Raw genomic sequence first — 23,460 nt, forward strand, 5'->3', positions numbered from 1 at the left:
AGTCTGAGTCTATTATTTCATTATATTTCGCTGCTGTCTTGATGGAAACAATGAGTTTCTGTCTTAAAAGGTGCTTCAGAAATCTTGCTGTTATTGTTTTGAAAAAAACACAAGTGAAGGTTCACGTGCACGTGCCACACACACTCCAGTGTGTCGTCTCCATTTTATGTCGGTGTCAAAACGAAGTGCACTTTGTTTGATTAAAAATGTGTGTTCATGTCTCTCAAGGTCACGTAGAGGTCAAGAGGAACAGATACAGTTTTTATCAATTGCTTGAGCACGATTTAGAAAAGAGGGCTTGTTTTTTCAAAACACTACACACTTTAGCACAACCATACACACAATTAGCAGAACAACTCACATTCTTTACAAAATGAAACACTCTTGTAAAAACTATACACTATTTTATAAAAATTATATTTTGTAACCGTATGAAAACACACACACGTCTCCTATGACTACTTCTGTCTCAACCAGTTACACACTTCTGCACTGAACCTAACACACTTTTAACAATTCTACTGCTCAGTTATGTGAGGAATGTAAGGAAAGTACACACAGAAAGTGCAAATACACAAAACTAAAGATTCACCGAAAACAACACAAGACCAACACTGTGATGAAAATATATATTATTTATCTAAACCAGTCAAAATGACAACAAAAGATGTCTATGCTACAACAGTACTGTGCATAACACACACACACACACACACACACAAAATACACACACAATAAAAAAAATAAACAATTAGATAACGAGTGTGTTCATTTGAAAGTCAGTGCTTTGGAATTTGTAAGGAAGCGACATCATGATATGCAAGTGTGTGTCATGTATACAAGTGTGTGTAGTGTTGTGTAATTGACTGTGTGTAGTCATTTGCGAAAAGTGTGAAGCTGACATTGTGTGTATAGTTGTGTTGATCTGGACCAGAGTTTTGCTCCGTCAGGTTTTTTATAATTGTGTACGACTTTTGATTTGAGTGTTTATGTGATACTAGAATCATAAATCTTCTTTTTGTTGTTGTTTAAAACTGATTTATTAGAGTTAAAACTATATAAAACAAACATTTGGAAAAATGGGTCGTAAACAATATTTTTATGCATTTTTCGACACTTTTCAGCTTTAATTTTTCAAGTTTTCTAAACAATATTCAAGCAGATGATTAGTTTATTCATCTGATGATGTTCAAGGAGCTCATGTGTCCTTGTTTCTCAGTCTGTCTATAAACGTATGTGAAATCAGATCCTTGGCAGAGGTATGCGCTGTCTCTGTGCTCCTCTGCTGGGCGACCACAGCGTCTCCTCACGACTTTCTCGTTACTGAGGAGTGGCGTTGCATCCTGGGTAAATCGTACGCCCGACCCTGAGGTTCCGTCTCTCTAATGAGGCGCCGAACCCAAGAGGATCTTCTCCATCAGATCTGTGAAAATGTGCTGACTATGAAATATTCAGTTTGCTCTTCTTGTGATTGACAGCTTCATGTACGGCGAGCTGACGGACAAGGACACGACGGAGAAGGTCCGGCTGACGTTCGAGAACTACGAGATGAACTCGTTTGAAATACTCATGTACAAGAAGAACAGTAAGTGAAGAAGCTCTCGTCTGGTTCTGATTCTGTGAGTGAGTCACTGGTTTCCTCTTGTTATGCAAAGATATTCAGCTTCTGGAAGATTCCGTGAAGTTCAAAGGAAGAGCTCAGTGTTTCTACCTCCGTGGAAGAGACTAATTGGCTGAGTTGGGAAGAAATGAGCGGCTGTTGTTTCACGTGCAGGTGGAAGTAGCTTCAGCAGGAGGACGTGAAGGTTCAGGACTGGTTCATCACCAGGTGACCTTCAGCAGGAGGATGTTCAGGACTGGTTGATCTCCAGATGACCTTCAGCAGGAAGAGGTTCAGGACTGGTTCATCTCCAGGTGACCTTCACGAGGAACATGTGAAGGTTCAGGACTGGTTCATCTCCAGATGGCCTTCATCAGGAAGATGTGAAGGTTCAGGACTGGATCATCTCCAGGTGACCTTCAGCAGGAGGATGTTCAGGACTGGTTCATCTCCAGATGACCTTCACGAGGAACATGTGAAGGTTCAGGACTGGTTCATCTCCAGGTGACCTTCACGAGGAACATGTGAAGGTTCAGGACTGGTTCATCTCCAGGTGACCTTCACGAGGAACATGTGAAGGTTCAGGACTGGTTCATCTCCAGATGACCTTCAGCAGGAAGAAGTTCAGGACTGGTTCATCTCCAGATGACCTTCATCAGGAAGATGTGAAGGTTCAGGACTGATTCATCTCCAGATGACCTTCAGCAGGAGGATGTTCAGGACTGGTTCATCTCCAGATGACCTTCAGCACGAACATGTGAAGGTTCAGGACTGGCCCATCTCCAGATGACCTTCAGCAGGAAGAGGTTCAGGACTGGTTCATCTCCAGATGACCTTCATCAGGAAGATGTGAAGGTTCAGGACTGATTCATCTCCAGATGACCTTCAACAGGAAGAGGTTCAGGACTGGTTCATCTCCAGATGACCTTCATCAGGAAGATGTGAAGGTTCAGGACTGATTCATCTCCAGATGACCTTCATGAGGAAGATGTTCAGGACTGGTTCATCTCCAGATGACCTTCAGCAGGAAGATGTGAAGTTTCAGGACTGGTCCATCTCCAGATGACCTTTAGCAGGAAGATGTGAAGGTTCAAGTCTGGTTCATCTCCAGATGACCTTCAGCAGGAAAATTTGAAGGTTCAGGACTGGTTCATCTCCAGATGACCTTCAGCAGGAAGAAGTTCAGGACTGGTTCATCTCCAGATGACCTTCAGCAGGAAGAGGTTCAGGACTGGTTCATCTCCAGATGACCTTCAACAGGAAGAGGTTCAGGACTGGTTCATCTCCAGATGACCTTCATCAGGAAGATGTGAAGGTTCAGGACTGATTCATCTCCAGATGACCTTCAGCAGGAAGATGTTCAGGACTGGTTCATCTCCAAATGACCTTCAGCAGGAGGATGTGAAGGTTCAGGACTGGTTCATCTCCAGATGACCTTCATGAGGAAGATGTTCAGGACTGGTTCATCTCCAGATGACCTTCAGCAGGAAGATGTGAAGTTTCAGGACTGGTCCATCTCCAGATGACCTTCAGCAGGAAGATGTGAAGGTTCAGGACTGGTTCATCTCCAGATGACCTTCAGCAGGAAGAAGTTCAGGACTGGTTCATCTCCAGATGACCTTCAGCAGGAAAATGTGAAGGTTTATGACTGGTTCATCTCCAGATGACCTTCAGCAGGAACATTTGAATGTTCAGGACTGGTACATCTCCAGATGACCTTAAGCAGGAAGATGTGGAGGTTCAGGACTGGTTCATCTCCAGATGACCTTCACCAGGAGGATGAGAAGGTTCAGGACTGGTTCATCTCCAGATGACTTTCATCTGGAACATGTGAAAGGTTCAGGACTGGTTCATCTCCAGATGACCTTCATCAGGAAGATGTGAAGGTTCAGGACTGGTTCATCTACAGATGACCTTCAGCAGGAACATGTGAAGTTTCAGGACTGGTTCATCTCCAGATGACCTTCATCAGGAAGATGTGAAGGTTCAGGACTGGTTCATCTCCAGATTACCTTCAGCAGGAAGATGTTCAGGACTTATTCATCTCCAGATGACCTTCAGCAGGACAATGTGAAGGTTTAGGACTGGTTCATCTCCAGATGACCTTCATCAGGAAGATGTTCAGGACTGGTTCATCTCCAGATGACCTTCATCAGGAAGATGTTCAGGACTGGTTCATCTCCAGATGACCTTCATCAGGAAGATGTGAAGGTTCAGGACTGGTCATCTCCAGATGACCTTCAGCAGGAGGATGTGAAGTTTCAGGACTGGTCATCTCCAGAGGACCTTTAGCAGGAAGATGTGAAGGTTCAAGACTGGTTCATCTCCAGATGACCTTCAGCAGGAAAATGTGAAGGTTCAGGACTGGTTCATCTCCAGATGACCTTCAGCAGGACAATGTGAAGGTTCAGGACTGGTTCATCTCCAGATGACCTTCAGCAGGACAATGTGAAGGTTCAGGACTGGTTCATCTCCAGATGACCTTCAGCAGGACAATGTGAAGGTTCAGGACTGGTTCATCTCAAGTTACCTTCAGCAGGAAAATTTTCTGTTGTTTGAAGTTTGTTCATTTGTTTGCAAAATTGAATAGAAAGAAAAAAAAATGTTATATAAATGTTGCTTCTTCGTTTAACTCTTTACTCTCTGGAAACATTTTAGAACAAAAAACAAATCTGGTTTCGGTTAGAATTTAAATCGAGAAACTAACTATATTACAATCAACAATAATAAACAATTGACCAAAATTCAAAGAGTAAATCAATATAAATTAAATTTGTTATTTTTTTTCGACTCCAAATTGTGGTTTCTATAATACGTAAATATTTACAAAGATTCCACCAAGTTCATCTACTGAAAGCACCAAGATTGTGAAGATATGAATCTTCCACTCTTTCCAAATCATGTATCGTATATAAGTTACTTCTGTAGTGATCGTTGTTATTGACGATCAATCAAGAGTTTCCTTTGATGTGATGACTGTCCTGATGATAATTCTGCCTCGAAGTGAGAAATCATGTTTCTTTGCATCGAAATGTCAGGTTTGAGTCGCATCGTCTACGTTTTATTCATGTTTCTATCAACAGTCACTGCATCATGGGGTTAAATCTTCAAGAATTAAGTGACATTTTTCCTGACATCATCATTGATTACGTAATAATGTACCCCTTTACCCCCCGAGTGCCTTTAATGACGGGGAATGACTCACATGTTGGTAATTATGTCTTTTCTCGTCACAAATGAACTGACTTAGTAATTAAATAAAATCTCAGAAACTGTGATTTTAAAGTAAGTGGTGGAACAAAAGCGTCTACACACTGTGTTACATATTCCATCAGTGTCGCTAGTTTTATTGTACACTTTAATTTCTTGTATATTCATTCATTTGTTATTTTGTCCATTCCAGGTGTGTTGTTGTACAGAGCTGTGTTGTTCAAGGTTTTCATTTTTTCAGTTTAAAAATGAATCTATGTATCAATCAATTCATGTTATTTGTGTGTTAGTGTAGTGTTAACAAAAGTGTAGTGTTAACAAAAGTGTAGTGTTAACAAAAGTGTAGTGTTAACAAAAGTATATTGTTAACAAAAGTGTAGTGTTAACAAAAGTGTAGTGTTAACAAAAGTGTAGTGTTAACAAAAGTGTAGTGTTAACAAAAGTGTATTGTTAACAAAAGTGTAGTGTTAACAAAAGTGTAGTGTTAACAAAAGTGTATTGTTAACAAAAGTGTAGTGTTAACAAAAGTGTAGTGTTAACAAAAGTGTATTGTTAACAAAAGTGTAGTGTTAACAAAAGTGTAGTGTTAACAAAAGTATATTGTTAACAAAAGTGTAGTGTTAACAAAAGTGTATTGTTAACAAAAGTGTAGTGTTAACAAAAGTGTAGTGTTAACAAAAGTGTAGTGTTTACAAAAGTATATTGTTAACAAAAGTGTAGTGTTAACAAAAGTGTATTGTTAACAAAAGTGTAGTGTTAACAAAAGTATATTGTTAACAAAAGTGTATTGTTAACAAAAGTGTAGTGTTAACAAAAGTGTATTGTTAACAAAAGTGTAGTGTTAACAAAAGTGTAGTGTTAACAAAAGTGTAGTGTTAACAAAAGTGTAGTGTTAACAAAAGTGTATTGTTAACAAAAGTGTAGTGTTAACAAAAGTGTAGTGTGAGCAAAAGTGTAGTGTTAACAAAAGTGTAGTGTTAACAAAAGTGTAGTGTTAACAAAAGTGTAGTGTTTACAAAAGTGTAGTGTTAACAAAAGTGTATTGTTAACAAAAGTGTAGTGTTAACAAAAGTGTAGTGTTAACAAAAGTGTATTGTTAACAAAAGTGTAGTGTTAACAAAAGTGTAGTGTTAACAAAAGTGTAGTGTTAACAAAAGTGTATTGTTAACAAAAGTGTATTGTTAACAAAAGTGTATTGTTAACAAAAGTGTAGTGTTAACAAAAGTATGTTGTTAACAAAAGTGTATTGTTAACAAAAGTGTAGTGTTAACAAAAGTGTAGTGTTAACAAAAGTGTAGTGTTAACAAAAGTGTATTGTTAACAAAAGTGTAGTGTTAACAAAAGTATATTGTTAACAAAAGTGTATTGTTAACAAAAGTGTAGTGTTAACAAAAGTGTAGTGTTAACAAAAGTGTATTGTTAACAAAAGTGTAGTGTTAACAAAAGTATATTGTTAACAAAAGTGTATTGTTAACAAAAGTGTAGTGTTAACAAAAGTGTATTGTTAACAAAAGTGTAGTGTTTACAAAAGTGTAGTGTTAACAAAAGTGTAGTGTTAACAAAAGTGTATTGTTAACAAAAGTGTAGTGTTAACAAAAGTATATTGTTAACAAAAGTGTATTGTTAACAAAAGTGTAGTGTTAACAAAAGTGTATTGTTAACAAAAGTGTAGTGTTTACAAAAGTGTAGTGTTAACAAAAGTGTAGTGTTAACAAAAGTGTATTGTTAACAAAAGTGTAGTGTTAACAAAAGTATATTGTTAACAAAAGTGTAGTGTTAACAAAAGTGTAGTGTTAACAAAAGTGTAGTGTTAACAAAAGTGTAGTGTTAACAAAAGTGTATTGTTAACAAAAGTGTAGTGTTAACAAAAGTGTAGTGTTAACAAAAGTGTATTGTTAACAAAAGTGTAGTGTGAGCAAAAGTGTAGTGTTAACAAAAGTGTAGTGTTAACAAAAGTGTAGTGTTAACAAAAGTGTATTGTTAACAAAAGTGTAGTGTTAACAAAAGTGTAGTGTTAACAAAAGTGTATTGTTAACAAAAGTGTAGTGTTAACAAAAGTGTAGTGTTAACAAAAGTGTAGTGTTAACAAAAGTGTAGTGTTAACAAAAGTGTAGTGTTAACAAAAGTGTATTGTTAACAAAAGTGTAGTGTTAACAAAAGTGTAGTGTTAACAAAAGTGTATTGTTAACAAAAGTGTAGTGTTAACAAAAGTGTATTGTTAACAAAAGTGTAGTGTTAACAAAAGTGTAGTGTTAACAAAAGTGTATTGTTAACAAAAGTGTAGTGTTAACAAAAGTGTAGTGTGAGCAAAAGTGTAGTGTTAACAAAAGTGTATTGTTAACAAAAGTGTAGTGTTAACAAAAGTGTAGTGTTAACAAAAGTGTAGTGTGAGCAAAAGTGTAGTGTTAACAAAAGTGTAGTGTTAACAAAAGTATATTGTTAACAAAAGTGTAGTGTTAACAAAAGTATATTGTTAACAAAAGTGTATTGTTAACAAAAGTGTAGTGTTAACAAAAGTGTATTGTTAACAAAAGTGTAGTGTTAACAAAAGTGTAGCGTTAACAAAAGTGTATTGTTAACAAAAGTGTAGTGTTAACAAAAGTGTATTGTTAACAAAAGTGTAGTGTTAACAAAAGTGTATTGTTAACAAAAGTGTAGTGTTAACAAAAGTGTAGTGTTAACAAAAGTGTAGTGTTAACAAAAGTGTATTGTTAACAAAAGTGTAGTGTTAACAAAAGTGTATTGTTAACAAAAGTGTATTGTTAACAAAAGTGTAGTGTTAACAAAAGTGTAGTGTTAACAAAAGTGTAGTGTTAACAAAAGTGTAGTGTGAGCAAAAGTGTAGTGTTAACAAAAGTGTAGTTTTAACAAAAGTGTAGTGTTAACAAAAGTGTAGTGTTAACAAAAGTGTAGTGTGAGCAAAAGTGTAGTGTTAACAAAAGTGTAGTGTTAACAAAAGTGTAGTGTTAACAAAAGTGTAGTGTTAGCAAAAGTGCAGTGTTAACAAAAGTGTAGTGTTAACAAAAGTGTAGTGTTAACAAAAGTGTAGTTTGAGCAAAAGTAATTAACTTAAAAAAAAAATGATCGATTCTATGAAACACATTTCCTCCGCTGACCCGCGGCTCTTCTGCTCCTCCAGGAACGCCGGTCTGGTTCTTCGTGAAGATCGCTCCGATCCGGAACGAGCAGGAGAAGGTGGTTCTGTTCCTCTGCACGTTCAGCGACATCACGGCCTTCAAGCAGCCGATCGAGGACGACTCCTCCAAAGGTCGGTGACGCCGACGATTCTTTGATTGTTAATCGAACCACCAGCGGAACTAAAGCTGCTCTTTAATCCGGAATCTTCTGGTCTAAGAATGAATCTCTCGCTCCGACAACCTCGCGTTCGGTCGGACCGTAATGGTTTTGGGCGAGCGCTAAAAATGACTAATTGAACGGGTAATTGCCGGAGACGGCGGCGAACGCTGATGAGATCTGGAACGAGGGAGCGTGAGTTCAGCAGGAAAGAGGAGAAACAGTAGCAGCTGCCGTTTAAAGTAAGTGCGTCGGAGAGAAGGTGAGAGGCTCGAGGCAGGTGTGGGCGGATGATGCTGCATCGGGAGGAATTACAAACAGTGAGTAAATATACACGATTACAATCAATGTGTTGATACATGAGTCAATACTTTCACCCGCAGAACTGAAGAGTGGAGGATAGAATTTAGTTTTTTTTCATCTGGAAGAGTAGGAAGAGGGAAGTCCCAGGGCAGGTGGCTAAATATATATATGGATGGATGGATGGATGGCTGGACGGATGGATAAATTGTTAAATAGATATATGGATGGATGGATTAATGGTTAAATGGATAAATGGGTGGATAAATAGATGGATGGATGGATAAATGGATGGATGATGGATGATAGATGGAGGGAGGGAGGGAGGGATGGATGGATGGATGGATGGATGGATGGATGGATGGATGGATGGATGGATGATAAATTAATAGTTGGATGGATGCATAAAAGGATTGGATATGGATGGATTGGATAGATGGATGGATAAATTGAAGGATAAATGGATGGATGGAATAAATAGATGGATGGATGGATGATAAATGGATTGATAGATAGATGAATTTAAATGGATGGATGGATGGATGGATAAATGGATGAAGGAAATTCAGAAACATTTTTTATCATGTAAACAATATCTTTTCCATATAAAACGAATATAACTTCAACAGTTAAAGTTCCCATTATCAACATAATCTGACTTTCTTTTCTCCTTTTTTGGATTATTTGGTTTCCAATTGTATTTTCTATCCTTTAAATACATGTATCCACACTCATGTGTTACTCCTCCTTTGACCAGGTACCAAGATTGTTAAAAATGTAACTTTGAAATAATTATTAAAATAATACATTTATATTTTCTGAGTATTTAAAAATTGGAGCTACATTTGTTTGGTATCACACATTCAGCTTGTGATGCTCACAGATTTTCCTGTCAAAAGTACCACAACTTTGGTCACTGAGTTTGTTTCAAGTTTCGATTTTACAACTGTGAGGTAGTTCTGGATTTAAGTCTACATTAAATGAGATCAGATGAAGTTGATTTAACTTCCTCGTCCTCACAGGTGTATTCACCGTATTGTAAGATCTACCAAAGTAATACTCATTTAGATTCAAGACATCAAACTTCCAGATCCACCACTGATTAGAAGACGAAACAATAAAAATCAATTTTGTTTTTCATCATTCGTTTCTGACTCGTGGTTTAAACTGAAGAACAACAGCTGATCAGCTGATCACTGACACAACAATGAAACCACGTCAGTCATGACTCGTCCAGTCAGTTGTGGTTCATTTCATTTCCTCGTGGCTCTGCATTGAGCTCATGCGACGACACTCCCTGTGAGGTGTGAACACTTGAACAGCATGTAAAGTGTGAATTTGAGCCCGAACTCTGACCAATGAGAATCTATTTATATCTCATGTGTCATCAGCACATCTGCGCCTAAGATCAGTGGAAATACTGCCTTTAAGTGACTCAAACTCCGTCCTTAGATTTATTCCATCGTCACTTAGTTAAAGACGACCACAAGAAATTAACATTAACTTACTTACTTAACTACCGAGCTCCAAATAACACGACACTATTGAGTATTTGCTCAATTTATACTCAAATATATACAATATATATAAAACAGTTCAACATCTTGAGCTTGCTTGTAGTAAACTGGTATCAGTATTTGTTTATTAGTCATTTCTTTAAATATTGACCAAGAAATTGTCTTTATTTAGTTTATTTTGCAGTCGCTACAATCAATTGTAATGTCTTTATTCTGTTAAAAATTACCAAAATAGGACAAAAGTTTTAGCAAAATCATGATCAAGATTTAATCAATTGAATAGAACATGTTGTTAGATAAATATGAAGCAACTACAAATACATGAAAAGAAGATATGACTGGAAGTTATCAATAATAAAAAATTAACTTAAACTTGAGTTTTATTTTTGTGTTATTTATTTCAATATTTGATGCGAAAGAGATTAAATAGTAGTTTCCCTGAAAGAAATCCTACCCTTGAACCTTTTTGGTAATTATAATTTAAAATGAAATGCATTTATTATCAAGTAATGATCATTTTTTTCACCACTAAATTCCACAAAGTAGTTATATTTTGTAATATTAAAGATTGTTTGATGTAATATTAAAAAAAATATCTGTTGTTTACTTGCCATTTTGAAATGTAAAAAATGATGAAAAGGTGAGAGTAGAAATATTTTCCTGTGGCTGTAATTGATGTCACAACACCATCTGGATCTTCTAATCCATGTGTCTGTTTCTTCTCGTTTAGATTATTGTAAAAGTTTATTTTCATGTCTAAACAAGAAGGATCTTCTCGCCTGCAGTTCATACTAAACTCTGCAGCCAGAATTCTGAGCCGCTCTAGTAGAAGAACTCACATTTCTCCTTCAAACTCTTCACTGGCTGCCAGTTTCTTTCAGGATCATTTTAAAATTCTGGTTCTTACTTTCAGATCTATTCATGGTCAGACCTTCCATCAGTGATCTGATCTAGACTTACACCCCAGCTCGGGCTCTGAGGTCTGTGGATCAGAATCTACTGATGGTTCCTGAACTTCAGGACCAGAGGAGAGAAATCCTTCCAGACTTTTGCTCCTAAGCTTTGGAACCATCTCTGTGTTTGATGATCTACTGACTCCTTCAAGAAACATCTCAAGAGACTTTTATTGGGATTTTTACTTAACTTACTTTACTATAATTCTTTGTCCACTTCAGTACTTTAAAAGTTGACGACATCTTTGCTGCTTTGCGCTCCATTGCCTCTGCTGGACACCCGCAGCGCTTCATGCACATCAACCTTTTTTTGCTCACTTTAAACTTTGGCTTCTTTCCGTGCTTCGTCTTCACCCCATAATCAAATTAAAGTTGAGGATTAGATTCCAGCAGCCGTCGCCGTAACACACGGGCTTTAATTTCATCAGCTCACGTTAGGAGATTCTTCAGCACTGGTGCAGGTGAACGTCAGGGATGTAAATGCAATTTAACTTTAATTTAGGTGACACTCAGATTGATGACAAGAACGTTAAATATTTCTCTTTCACCGCCACAGGACCAGGAGCTCGTCTGTCTTTGTTATTAATGCTGGTCCAAAGTTTTGATGAGAACTTGTAGAAGTTAATCAGGAAGTTGACGCTCGATGTTCTGATTGAAACGGAAAATATTGTTCATGGAAATCCCCAAAAAAAATTTGTGTTGAAGCGTCTAAATCATACCAACGTGGTTTTATTTTGTAATGAAAGTCATATTTCAAAAAATGTTGTTAATTTTATCTTGTTTAAAAATACTTGTTTAATAATAAGTATGTTATTAACATATATTACTGTATTAGCTTTAAAACTCTTAAAACTCAGTGACTTCTACATCACCTTTTGTGTTTATCAAAGTAATTATAACTTTTTGCAGCTTGTTAATGAATTCTAGACTAAAAATAAAACATGAAAATTTCACTTTACCTCGGTGAGTCTTCATCTCAGGGGAGTGTATCCTGTTAAACTGAACTTAAGTTTTCTGCAGTGGAATTGTTTCTTTCTCAATTATTGCTGAGTGTTCGACTAAATACAGCCGAGTCAAAGGAAACAAAAATAGTTCACAACATATTTTCTCGCCAATTTGTTTAGAATTATTCATACTTTAATAAACATAAGAGCAAATTCCATAATTTACCAATTCATTTGATTGAACTACACCATTTAAAAACATTTAAATGAATAAAAAGGTAAACCAAAAGTAGAATCTATGTCAATATATATGTTTTAAATATTAGATTTTAACAAAAGATTTGGAAACAAATATAGTGATGTGTTGATGAAGCTTCATGAAACAGTGTCATTATCTTCAGAGTCCACTAGATGGTAGTGATGTGTTGATGAAGCTTCATGAAACAGTATCATTATCTTCAGAGTCCACTAGATGGTAGTGATGTGTTGATGAAGCTTCATGAAACAGTATCATTATCTTCAGAGTCCACTAGATGGTAGTGATGTGTTGATGAAGCTTCATGAAAGAGTGTCATTATCTTCAGAGTCCACTAGATGGTAGTGATGTGTTGTTGAAGCTTCATGAAACAGTGTCATTATCTTCAGAGTCCACTAGATGGTAGTGATGTGTTGATGAAGCTTCATGAAACAGTGTCATTATCTTCAGAGTCCACTAGATGGTAGTGATGTGTTGATGAAGCTTCATGAAACAGTGTCATTATCTTCAGAGTCCACTAGATGGTAGTGATGTGTTGATGAAGCTTCATGAAACAGTGTCATTATCTTCAGAGTCCACTAGATGGTAGTGATGTGTTGATGAAGCTTCATGAAACAGTGTCATTATCTTCAGAGTCCACTGGATGGTAGTGATGTGTCGATGAAGCTTCATGAAACAGTGTCATTATCTTCAGAGTCCACTAGATGGTAGTGATGTGTTGATGAAGCTTCATGAAACAGTGTCATTATCTTCAGAGTCCACCAGATGGTAGTGATGTGTTGATGAAGCTTCATGAAACAGTGTCATTATCTTCAGAGTCCACTAGATGGTAGTGATGTGTTGATGAAGCTTCATGAAACAGTGTCATTATCTTCAGAGTCCACTAGATGGTAGTGATGTGTTGATGAAGCTTCATGAAAGAGTGTCATTATCTTCAGAGTCCACTAGATGGTAGTGATGTGTTGTTGAAGCTTCATGAAACAGTGTCATTATCTTCAGAGTCCACTAGATGGTAGTGATGTGTTGATGAAGCTTCATGAAACAGTGTCATTATCTTCAGAGTCCACTAGATGGTAGTGATGTGTTGATGAAGCTTCATGAAACAGTGTCATTATTTTCAGAGTCCACTAGATGGTAGTGATGTGTTGATGAAGCTTCATGAAACAGTGTCATTATTTTCAGAGTCCACTAGATGGTAGTGATGTGTTGATGAAGCTTCATGAAACAGTGTCATTATCTTCAGAGTCCACTAGATGGTAGTGATGTGTTGATGAAGCTTCATGAAACAGAGTCAATAGATGGTGTCTCTATTTTCCTTTGTTTTGAACAACTGCTCTAATGAAACATCATTTTTAAAGTGATGGCGCCACCTACTGACCTCTGAACAACTGACACTGTTTCATGAAGCTTCATCAACACACCACTAAAGAAAGGGTAAACCAGTGAGTTAAACAGAGATTAAGTAAATCAGAGTCAACAATCTTCTCTCTCTGTAAACACAACTCTCTCTGTATGAATGAAACATTTGGCAACAAAACAAAAATGGTGTGTGAATGTATGTGAGTGTAAATCCTGACTCTGGGTCCTGCTGACTGAAAAGATGAAGTGTGTAAGTGATGACAGTTTAACAGCGTCTCTGCTCGTATGAGGCTGCATTAGCTCGTGGTGTTGGCAGCCGACACATCAAGGGAGGCTCCATTAATGGATCGATGTTTTATAGCCAGATCAGCTTCGGACCAGAGGATGTCTCGTCTCTTCCTCCCTCATATTTGGCAATAAAACTCATCCTGGTTCATTACAGAAGAGTCCGGGTGGTCTGCTGTCAAGAACGTGTAGTAATTATTTGTTAGAAAGAGATTCTACTGATACATACAAGCTTTTCTCCTCACCTTTCATCGGTGTTATCTTATGGCCAGTGTTTTCTTCATGTGAGCTTTAATTATAGTTTCCCAGCTGCTGTTGCTTTGCCACAGATGACTCACACTTCTGTCTATGCAATGTTTAGGCGGGCAGGGGCCCCCTGGTGAAAAGGTTTATTGGAAGGTGGGAGTTGTAATGAGCGTGGGACGTGTTTATTTGATCTTTGGCTTCAGAGTGTCGCAATCTGTTAACCACAAACACTATTTATACCATGTTTACAATCCACTGATCTTCGACAATCGTACGGTTAAGACGGCGAGGGGGCGCTGGAGGTCATACCAGTCAACGTTGAATGAGAGCTGGTTTACCCTCGGTTTATGGTTTTATTCTCTTGTGTACCAGAAAATAGTGCCTTCAAAATAGTACTGTTCACATCTGTATTTTGATATGTATCATTACTTGTCCTCTCTTACTTCATCCATGAACCTCATAACTTCTCATTTACCACATCTATGAACCTCATAACTTCTCATTTACCTCATCCATGAACCTCAAACCTTGTCCTCATTTACCTCATCCTTGAACATCATAACTTGTCCTCATTTATCTCATCCATGAACCTCAAACCTTGTCCTCATTTACCTCATCTATGAACCTCATAACTTGTCCTCATTTACCTCATCCTTGAACATCATAACTTGTCCTCATTTATCTCATCCATGAACCTCATAACTTGTCCTCATTTACCTCATCTATGAACCTCATAACTTGTCCTCATTTACCTCATCCTTGAACATCATAACTTGTCCTCATTTATCTCATCCATGAACCTCAAACCTTGTCCTCATTTACCTCATCCTTGAACATCATAACTTGTCCACATTTACTTCATCTATGAACCTCATAACTTGTCCTCATTTACCTCATCCTTGAACATCATAACTTGTCCTCATTTACTTCATCTATGAACCTCATTACTTCTCATTTACCTCATCTATGAACCTCATAACTTGTCCTCATTTACCTCATCCTTGAACATCATAACTTGTCCTCATTTATCTCATCCATGAACCTCAAACCTTGTCCTCATTTACCTCATCCTTGAACATCATAACTTGTCCACATTTACCTCATCTATGAACCTCATAACTTGTCCTCATTTACCTCATCCTTGAACATCATAACTTGTCCTCATTTACTTCATCTATGAACCTCATTACTTCTCATTTACCTCATCCATGAACCCCATAACTTGTCCTCATTTACCTCATCCTTGAACATCATAACTTGTCCTCATTTACTTCATCTATGAACCTCATTACTTCTCATTTACCTCATCTATGAACCTCATAACTTGTCCTCATTTACCTCATCCTTGAACATCATAACTTGTCCTCATTTATCTCATCCATGAACCTCAAACCTTGTCCTCATTTACCTCATCCTTGAACATCATAACTTGTCCACATTTACCTCATCTATGAACCTCATAACTTGTCCTCATTTACCTCATCCTTGAACATCATAACTTGTCCTCATTTACTTCATCTATGAACCTCATTACTTCTCATTTACCTCATCCATGAACCCCATAACTTGTCCTCATTTACCTCATCTATGAACCTCAAAACTTGTCCTCATTTAACTAAATTTCCCGAAGGAGACCTCCAGGGATCAATAAAGTTTTATCTATCTTTCTATCTCTGACCCTCATAACTTGTCTTCATTAACCTTATCCTTATTTTTTCTGATACCAAATATAGAAATTCACTTTTTTTTTAAACTGGAACTTTAATGAGCCTCATAGCGTTGCATAACAAATATGTGATCAAGAAAGAGTGTATGTTGTGTCTCATCAGAGACAGTTGTGTATCTGGTTCTCCAAGTGTGTAGTTACCTCAGAGACGGAAGACGTTGCTCCAGAGAATCCCAGATTTCCTTTTTTACACATCAAAGTGTGTGTGCAAGTCTGTGGAAAGAACAACGGCTTAGTTTAAAAAAAGTCCAATAAAGTCTTTAAAGACTCCAGGGTGGGTAAATTTGACAAATGTAGGTTAGAGGAACAGAAATAACACAGACATTAGAGCTAAGTGCGGCTGCCGAAGCTTCTGGAGTGAAACTGATGATGCTTCTGCCTCTGCCGCATTGATTTCACAGCGGCGGTTTCTGTCCTTAAATTGTGTTTTTTGTGATGAATGTGTCTTTGTGTTTGTTCCTCAGGCTGGGGGAAGTTTGCACGTCTGACCAGAGCGTTGACCAGCAGCAGAGGCGTCCTTCAGCAGCTGCAGCCCACGGTTCACAAAGGCGAGAACGTCCACAAACACTCACGTCTGGCTGAGGTGAGCACGGAAGTATAAAAACCTGCAACCAAGCATGTGTTCTGTGGCCAGATAATAGTTCAGGTGAACAAGACACTCCTGGTTTGATGTTGGATGGTCAAGTTGAACCTAAACCATGTACTTACTGAAGGTGATGATGCCTGATGTTTGCATTGTTCTGTAGACATATTCAAGTTTCCTGCTCAATTGAGCTTGAGATCTGGGACCTTATGGGGACTATTGACGCTTTTTCACTACAAAAGATCCAGCCCCAGTCCATTAGACTTGACTTAACTTGGTTCAACACTACTCTTTTGTGTTTCTGCCGGCCCTGCTTCCTACTTGAAACTTCGTGGCAATGGTGTACTTACCAGATTCAAAGAGGTCTAAAGGTGAAGAACATCGTTTCAGATCGACATCCCTTCTTGCATTGTTTTTATTTCTGGTCAATTAGTGGTTGCACGTCACCTTTCTAGTGTCAGCTATGCTGACTAGGAGATAGAGCAGGTACTAAAAACAGTACCTGCTTCGATGTACCATGGTGATGGAAATGCAACACAAATCAAAGATATTCGAGTAGAGTGGCCAGAGAAAGATGAAGACGAGCCAGTGGTACAGGGACATTGTTTGTAACTCATAGGGACTTCGTAAAGGTCCAGAAAGGGACATCATAGGAGACTTGCAGATACATCGAATGAGATTGTAGGATCCCTTTAGAGGTCATGTGAAGTGTAGAACATCCAGGCACCATGGCACATAATGTTAGGTGTGTAAAGAGATCCTGAAGGCACCTTCTAGGGGCTGTGTTAAGGACTATGTAGTGACCATTTCGAGGAAATGTTGAAAACCTCGAGTGGACCTTTGACTTCACTCTTGAGATCATGATTTTCGTTCCTTCTTTTTACACTCGTGATGAAAAGCAAAACAAGGTTCAGTGGATGAAGGTTTTTGTTGAGTGTACGTTTGTATACAAAGGCATTTGAAAAGGATTTGACTTAAAAGTCAAGAATTGTGACGCAGAAGATTTTCTCATTTTTGGGGAAAAGGGGCGCTGTGGTCTGATGAGTCATCCATCACCGCTACGTGCCCCGTCCTCGGATGCTTGACCCTTGAACCCTGAAAGAGACCTGGGGGCATCGATGGGGATCAATGCTAAGTTGGTCGCTTTCATCATACAGTGGAACCTTCAGCCGTTAAGGGTCACTTCCAAGATGCTAATGCTTCTGTCGATGGTGCCTGAGGGGTCACTTACAAGTCCGGAACATGTATCGAGATCCCAGCAGCCACCGGGGGACTCGTTAGTCTGATTGTCTCCGGGATCTGGATGAGAGGTGGACAGAGACTGGAACAGTTAAAATACTGCAATCCAATAACGATGAAAACAGTAAAGATGTTTTGAACATCTCAGATCCTCATCAGCCGCCACTGTTGGAGCTATTTTAGGATGTTAGAACCATTTCATGCCATAGAAATAATGGGGCCCCATAAGACCGGCCACGTCAAAAGATCTGCAAACCTGACCCTCACTTCAAGTCTGCTTCCTGGCAGGTTCTGCAGCTGGGCTCGGACATCCTACCTCAGTACAAACAAGAGACCCCAAAGACCCCCCCTCACATCATCCTCCACTACTGCCTCTTCAAGACCACGTGGGACTGGGTCATCCTGATCCTCACCTTCTACACGGCCATCATGGTTCCCTACAACGTCTCCTTCAAGACCAAGCAGAACAACGTGACGTGGCTGGTGGTGGACAGCATCGTGGACGTCATCTTCCTGGTGGACATCGTCCTCAACTTCCACACCACCTTCGTGGGCCCGGCCGGCGAGGTCATCTCCGACCCCAAGCTGATCCGAATGAACTACCTGAAGACCTGGTTCGTCATCGACCTGCTGTCCTGTCTGCCCTACGACGTCATCAACGCCTTCGAGAACGTGGACGAGGTAAGTGAGAAGACTTGACTGACTGATGGATTGGATGCTTGCTGACCTCAGCCCTGGTGTGTAGGTGGTGTTGTGTGGATCTGGAATGGATATGTCAGTGTTTGAGGCTCAAATATAATTGGAAGAAAATTGCGGTGCCAACTTTTGACCAGCACATTTTTGTCAAAACAAGTCGAGTATAAGGTCATTTATACAATTAAGAAGTAGCAGCTGATGTGTCGGTTGTTGAAGGATGTTCTCTCGCTTTGTTTCTCAGTCATAAATCAAAATAGTTCTGTGTGGATTGCGTCATATTTGGGGGTTGACGTCATGTTACGCAATCACAGCGTCAAAGATCAGGCACCGGTCTAAACGATCGCCATGGCAACACCAGCATGTCGGGGCCTCAACAAAGACAGTTGTTGTTTGAACTTCGTGAGCTTCGCCAGCCACCGTAACCACCGTCAGCTGTTGACTTTATGTTGTCGTTGTCCCGCATCAGCAGATTGTGTTGTGCATTTTTAAACTGCGCTATAATTAGCCTGCTTTTCTGGAGAGCCATCACAGCATCGCAGGATAATTGGAACATTTTAATTGGGTAGTGGAGCTTTTAAATTATTAAAGCAACACGGCGCTGATGCCCCAAAACCATCGAGCGTCAGCTCCAGGCATCAGACGGAATCATAGGAAACCGAGCTTTATTTATGTTTGGAAAACACTTTTGAGAATGAACACGCGTACAAACGCGATTTCCGAGAGATTAAAAGATTATTACACAGATTAGCGTGTTGCTGATAAAATGTACCCGGCTATAACTCTAGTGATATATATCGATATAGAGGTAAAAACATGACCAGAGAGCAAATAATGTTTTTTTTTGTTTCAAATATTTAAAAAAATATTCTCCTGTTAAAGAATATTTTTTAGAATAATGTTTACAGGGAAACTAATTTGAAAATAAGTCTTCATCTCCAAGACGCAGTAACTTCTCATCATGAACATGTTTTACACTTTATTACTTTATAAAGTTGCTCTGAAATCTGGACGAACGAAAGGTTACAAGAGTCTATTATGACGCAATAATGGCTTCACTCCTCCTCCAGTTGTAATCATGCCCCGCTTTGTTTATACAATGTGTCCCTTGGAGGTGGAGACTTTCGTGATTAATTACACCCGGTGACAAACATCCATGCTTGACAAATCACAGCAGAGTGGATGTGGTTATGGTCAACAAGATTTAATCTCCAGAAAAACAGTGGGCGGGGTTTAAGATTATTTTCTAATGTCAATATTTCAAAGAGAGTTTTGTACAAACACACACTGATGATACAATAGAGTCACACATCACAACAACACACACACACAAAATACAAACTTAGGTCGAACTTAGTTGAACTTTAAAACTATATTTCTCTCATTAACTCCTGAAAACTTTCTTTCTATTTATATCAAGTAAAAATTGATAATATATAGATAATTTTTTTAATTAAAAAAAAAAAAAAAAAAAAAACATTAAATGAAGGAAAAGAATAATGTTGTTTAAAATCCAGAGGGTTTTACTTTGAAAATTGAATTTATTAAAACGATTTTCACTTTTTACATTTTTTTTAACAGTGACAAAACAGAGGCATACATCAATTCATTGGTAAATTATGTATTACATTTAAAAAGTAAAGACACAGCTGAGTAAATATAATTGTGAATAATTTGTAAGTGAAAGTTTTTATGTCAAATACAGTGAAAATACAGTATATATATAAAAAAAGAAGAAGCTTTTCTACCAAATGACGAGTTTTAGGCCCAGATGTTTTTTCACTGTAATTCTTGCATCTTTACTGTAATCCTTGCATCTTACAACATCCCAGTCGTCATGTTAAGTTCACCCTCGTGGCTCTCAGCGTGATCAGGAAGTGCCATTAGTCGACCCAACGGCTGCTGAGTAGAAACCACCTGAACAGGAAGGCGATATCGACGAGTGCGGGACAAATGTTTCACGCCTTTTTGACCGAGCGACATGTTTTCTTATGATCAATCCTTTGTTTCCAGCAAACACAATCACACACACAATCGCACACACTTGGCACATTGATTAAATGGAGCCTCTGGCTTCTGCACTTTCATTACATCGATGCATTGTGTGTGCGCTTTAATGTGTCATGTCTCACCCCAGTGTGTGTGTGTAAAAAATGCTGTGTTGGCGTTAAGAGGCACGTTGTGTGTCACTGACTGTACATGTGTAGGGATGGAGAGGCAGCATGTCTGCTGTTAGCAAAAACCTGTTCAAGAAAAAAGTAACACTTGTTTGTCCGACACACGTCCTGCAGTTCTGGCCCGATCTCGTGTTTCACCGCTTCAGCAGCTCCGACCCGTCCGTCAGCACAAAGTGTTGCCGTCTGACACTCTGCACCTGGAGTGAACGGGACAGATTGATGTAGTTTATACACATATTTAAGACGAGAACAGAGGTTATTGACGTCCATGATGAAAAATAAAATCCCAAAAACTTTAGCTTTACGGAAAAACAAAGGGTTTTTTGTGTTTGTTTTGTCTGTGTTATTTTGAGAACATATGTCGTCACATCCGCTTCTACTTCAGCCAATGACAAGATGGCTGTGCCCGTTTGTACCTCGCGCCCCGAAACTTAACCACTCCAAAAGTAGGGAGTACCATTACCAACGAGTGTTTGGATCTATGGTGCACAACCATACAGTGTGGGAGCAGATTTACACAGAGAAAGGCAGCGAAGACAAGGCAAGAATCAATTAAAGCAACCTGAAAGCAAGGAACCTGGTCCAGAAAGAGCCGCAGTGGGTGCAGGTTTTTGTTCCAACCGATCAAGCATGTACAGTTTAAACAATGAGGTTTCAGCTGAACAAGCAACACCAGACTGACAATCAACTGATTACACTCCTAAGACACCTGATTGGATAAAATGTGTTGTATGTCTTGAATGGTTGGACCGAAAACCTGCAGCCACTGCGGCTCTTTCTGGACCAGGTTCCCTACCCCTGAATTAAAGTGATAAACAACGGGATGCAGGTTTCGCGCTGGACTAGTATTATCAACCGACTGTGTTATAGGTACTTATAGAAGGTCATTTACGGCGGAATTATTAGATTACAAACCACAGACACATTGGCACAGGATTTAATCTCCGATGTTATTCACGTTTATTACAAATCATGTTTGGTCCACGGGTGATACTTATCCCGTGTGAATCGGGCTAAAGACTGATTGCTGAAAAATCCTGCCTCTGATGTCGATTGTATTTTAACCAGTGGAAGAAACTGATTTATTTAAATGTTTTGATGACAAGATCATGTATTTAAAGTGAAAAAACATCAAAGTGACACTAGTGAGTGGTTAAAGTCGACTAATCTACTACAGGAAAACAAGTAACCCACACAACGAGTGCCTTGAACTCAGTTTGTAAACAAATGCACATGCTGTATTTGGCAATATCTTAACCCTTATGCTGTCAATGGGTGAAGGTCAATGACCTCCACCACTGCATATGTATTAAGGGAAGCCAGGGAGGTCGTTGACCTTTGACACAGAGACAACACAAGGGATACCACAAGCACATTTGTTTTCAGGCATCCGGGTCACCTTGACCCAGAGTCAACACAAGGGATATCACAAGCACATTTGTTTCAGATCACCGACCCATCTAAGCAACTTTCTTAACTGTCCTCTAGAATGTGAACTACTTGAATATTATTTAATAAAATCTAGTGTATTCTATTTTTATTAAATACTTATTTGTCATTTTATGGTAATGTTTTTATAAAATCTCTTTATATTTCAATCATATTATTTTATTTCACCACGAAACAATCTGATTCTTATCTTTAAACATTTCAAACACAACATGAGTTCATGACATCACGACTGTGTTGTAATGTTTGAGGCTGACGCGCGGTGACAAACCTCCACGCTCGACCAATCACAGCAGAGTGGGTGTGGTTATGGTCAACAAGATTTCATCTCCAGAAAAATGTTTCCAGTGGGTGGAGCTTAAGCTCATTTTCTAATCTCAATATTTCAATGAAGAGAGAGTTTCGTACAAACACACACTGATGATACAATAGAGTCACAACAACACACACACACACACTGATGATACAATAGAGTCACAACAACACACACACACTCTTTAGTTCAACTTTAAACACTTTATTGTTCACATAGCAACACAAAAATGAATCTACTTTGATTTTTATTGTGATTACTTTGTGTTTTTCTTCACGTTATTGTTTGATTTAAATGGTTTCGTCAGTTCCCGTCCTGCACGCTTTACATCCTCCTTTATTTGGAACCTTTATTGATTTGGTGTTTATTGCCGATCGATTGTCTTCTCTCTCATTTATGTTTCTTTTTCTCCATCCCTCCTTTTCTGTTTGCATGACCATGTGTTCACCTCCACTCATGCATGGACCGTGATGAAGAACTGGAACCACCGAGCTGTCACTCAAGTAGGGTCCAGTTTGACGAGACACAACTGTTTTGTTACACACACGCACACACACACAAGCACACGCACACACACACACACGCACACACACTTTCATTATCGCTGCCCTGACGTTTCAGCGATAATGAAAGTGCAGCAGCACAAGCATCAATACACAGTAAATGTCGCGGCGAGCCATTCCCAGATTGCGCAACTTGTTTTCTGCGTCGTCCGGCGCCGGCTGACGAACGAGCAGCGGCTTCATTAAAACTTCATGAACTCGCTTCTGATGAAAGAGACGTCGGCGACTGAACTGAGCCACGAACACACAAGTCTTTGAAAAGTTAAAGTATCAGTAAGAGATGTTGATTAAACATCCAGAGTCTTGCATGTTGTTGCACGAACGTTTCATAAGAATTTGTTTAAGTAGTGTTTTATTATTTTATTATATTATTGTGTTATTATATTATTATATTATTGTATTATTATATTATTATATTATTATATTATTATGTTATTATATTATTATATTATTATATTATTATATTATTATATTATTATATCATTATGTTATTATGTTATTATGTTATTATATTATTATATTATTATATTATTATATTATTGCGTAAGTTGCCTATATTATGTTATTATTTTATTATATTATTATATTATTATATTATTATATTATTATGTTATTATATTATTATATTATTATATCATTATGTTATTATGTTATTATATAATTATATTATTATATTATTATGTGATTATGTTATGATGTTATGATGTTATTATATTATTATATTATTATATCATTATGTTATTATGTTATTAT

The 23,460-nt window shown here is 38.1% G+C and overlaps 1 protein-coding gene across 2 annotated transcripts in view; it reads left to right on the forward strand.

Moving 5' to 3' along the window:
- Window positions 1–23,460, forward strand: part of kcnh1a (potassium voltage-gated channel, subfamily H (eag-related), member 1a) — an 89,302-nt gene that overhangs the window by 29,810 nt on the left and 36,032 nt on the right. The window contains exons 3-7 of one of the 2 annotated variants that reach the window (XM_087802482.1): window positions 1,479–1,585; window positions 7,950–8,078; window positions 16,155–16,273; window positions 17,801–18,193; window positions 22,621–22,647. In XM_087802482.1, coding sequence (XP_087658608.1) covers window positions 1,479–1,585; window positions 7,950–8,078; window positions 16,155–16,273; window positions 17,801–18,193; window positions 22,621–22,647 — 775 coding nt within the window. The remainder of the gene's footprint in view (window positions 1–1,478; window positions 1,586–7,949; window positions 8,079–16,154; window positions 16,274–17,800; window positions 18,194–22,620; window positions 22,648–23,460) is intronic. The other variant, XM_087802483.1, reaches the window with a different exon arrangement.

The sequence above is a fragment of the Callionymus lyra genome, chromosome 11, assembly GCF_982586985.1.
Source record: "Callionymus lyra chromosome 11, fCalLyr1.hap1.1, whole genome shotgun sequence".
NCBI classification, from domain to species: domain Eukaryota; kingdom Metazoa; phylum Chordata; class Actinopteri; order Syngnathiformes; family Callionymidae; genus Callionymus; species Callionymus lyra.